At 30.6% G+C, this 1,972-nt stretch overlaps 1 protein-coding gene across 1 annotated transcript; it reads right to left on the bottom strand.

Moving 5' to 3' along the window:
- Positions 1-232: 232 nt before the first annotated feature.
- On the bottom strand, positions 233-1,758 carry LOC108687449 (dehydrogenase/reductase SDR family member 4). The gene is made up of 5 exons (XM_018193219.1): positions 1,643-1,758; positions 1,288-1,465; positions 896-1,120; positions 648-782; positions 233-562 (listed from the first exon to the last, which is right to left on the bottom strand). Exons 1-5 carry the CDS (start codon positions 1,756-1,758, stop codon positions 392-394), a joined length of 825 nt encoding a protein of 274 aa, XP_018048708.1. The 3' UTR covers positions 233-391.
- Positions 1,759-1,972: the final 214 nt, after the last annotated feature.

Below are 1,972 nucleotides of genomic sequence, written 5' to 3'. Positions count from 1 at the left end.
AAAGTTCATCGAACTTAAACAGATAATTGCGAACGCTTCCGTAAAGATAAACAAAGTTAAAATATCACATGCCATTACTCGATAGCTTAAGTGCACAATGTTGATTTTTCTTTATATATATATTAGGTGTAATAAAAAAAAAAAATATATATATATATTGGGTTGTCCGGAAAATTCGTGCCGACTAACTTATATAATTTAATAAATGTATATTAAAATTTAAATTTTCTGCATTTCAATTTTCCTTCAACATCGGCACGAAATTTTCGGACAATCCAATGTATACACAATCTGAAAAAAATAATTCCTTAATAAAAAAGAATTTCCCAGTGTTATTGCACAAAAATAAATTGAAGAATAATATAAAACACATATGTTATTACAAAATGATTTAGAGTCTTGAGTTTGTTCCACCAGACACTATTATAGTTTCGCCAGTGATATAAGAAGCATCATCACTTGCTAGAAATGCAGCTAAGCCTGCAATCTCATCAGGCATTCCGAGTCTTCTCATGCTAATATTCATTTTGACCAATTCGTGATTTTCTTCTGATTCGTAAAGCTGAAAACATAATAATTTATATGAGATATTCCTTTAATATAATTTGATGAGAGTTGATGACTTGGAAAGAGTTATAGAAAAATACCAATTGTGACATTTTAGTTCTTATCATTCCTGGTGCGATGCCGTTTATACGGATTCCCTTATCCGCAAGTTCACTTGTAGTAGCTTTAATCAGACCTAATAAAGCAGTTTTGCTAATTGAATATATGCTCAGTAACTGAAAAATATTGATAATGTTATTAATACTTTACTTTATTAATACTTTACTATGTTAATATTTAATAGATAGAGAAAATAAAAATTAAAGACAGTGTTTTTAAACAAACTCACATTATAAGGCTGATATCCAGCAATTGAAGACATAATGATAATAGAAGGTGATTTGCTGCATTTGAGAAGCGGCAAAGATTCCTTCATTAGTAGGTACGTACACTTGACATTGATGTCAAAAATCTTATCCCATACTTCTTCATCACTGTCCAATGCTGGACCGACTGCTGGATTAATACCTGCGTTAGATACCAAAATATCCAAGCCTCCAAAGTTAGTTTTGGTCTGTAATTTTTTACAATTTTATAATTAACTCTCATACATCAATACTTATAACTTCTCAATACATCAATAATTATATTTATATGATGATACACCTTACAATTAGAAAAGTTATAGAAATGAAGATATAATAAACTTCAAAAAAAGTGATGATTTATCATATTTTTTACTTTTTCAAACAGATTTTTCCTTTGTTCTGCCTTTCCTACATGGCAGACTGTACCAGCGACTTGCAAACCCTCAGACTTGAGTTCCTCTACAGCCTTCTTCACGTTTGCTTCCTTACGGCTACTGAGCATTACCTTGGCGCCTTCCTGTGCTAAACGTCTTGCTATGGAAAGACCTATTCTGTAAAAGTTCAAAACATAACCTTTATCGCGACATTCAAAAATAAGCCGATCTAATTATTAGCCGATTTCCATATTAATAGCAAACAAGAAAGAATAGAATTTTTTTTAATGAATGTTGATATATTGTGTAATAACCATTCAAATTAATGTTAAAAATATAAAATAATCACATTACCCGTCTGTGGATGCTGTTACGATCGCGATTTTTCCTTCCAGTCGATGACATTTTATCGAGGATGATGCATTAGCATTGAATTGTCGAACACTTTGCTTGATCGTCGTACGCAACATTTTTTGAGAGATGTAAAACAAATACGTTTAGCGTTATGCAATGTACAATATCGCATATTGCATACTCCGATAGACTTTGATCTTTCAATAATGGATTTAGATATGTGATCTATGTTTGATGTCTCCAATCTTATCTTTATATGTATAATATTGCATGACATAGGAGAAAGAGAAAAAGAATGTTCAGTACATAAATTATATATAATATATATAA

This window comes from Atta colombica, unplaced genomic scaffold (genome assembly GCF_001594045.1).
Source record: "Atta colombica isolate Treedump-2 unplaced genomic scaffold, Acol1.0 scaffold102, whole genome shotgun sequence".
In the NCBI taxonomy this organism is placed as follows: domain Eukaryota; kingdom Metazoa; phylum Arthropoda; class Insecta; order Hymenoptera; family Formicidae; genus Atta; species Atta colombica.
Note: the sequence above shows the minus strand (reverse complement) of the source record. Positions and strands in the feature narration are given on the sequence as shown.

What these genes read in the sequence shown, in the direction of transcription:
- LOC108687449 (XM_018193219.1), bottom strand. Translation starts at nt 1,758, where the DNA reads ATGTTGCGTACGACGATCAAGCAAAGTGTTCGACAATTCAATGCTAAT. An exon ending in CTGGATATCAGCCTTATAAT is followed by an intron (nt 783 to 895) that starts GTGAGTTTGTTT and finishes AATATTTTTCAG; the next exon opens with TTACTGAGCATATATTCAAT. An exon ending in GAACTAAAATGTCACAATTG is followed by an intron (nt 563 to 647) that starts GTATTTTTCTAT and finishes TTATGTTTTCAG; the next exon opens with CTTTACGAATCAGAAGAAAA.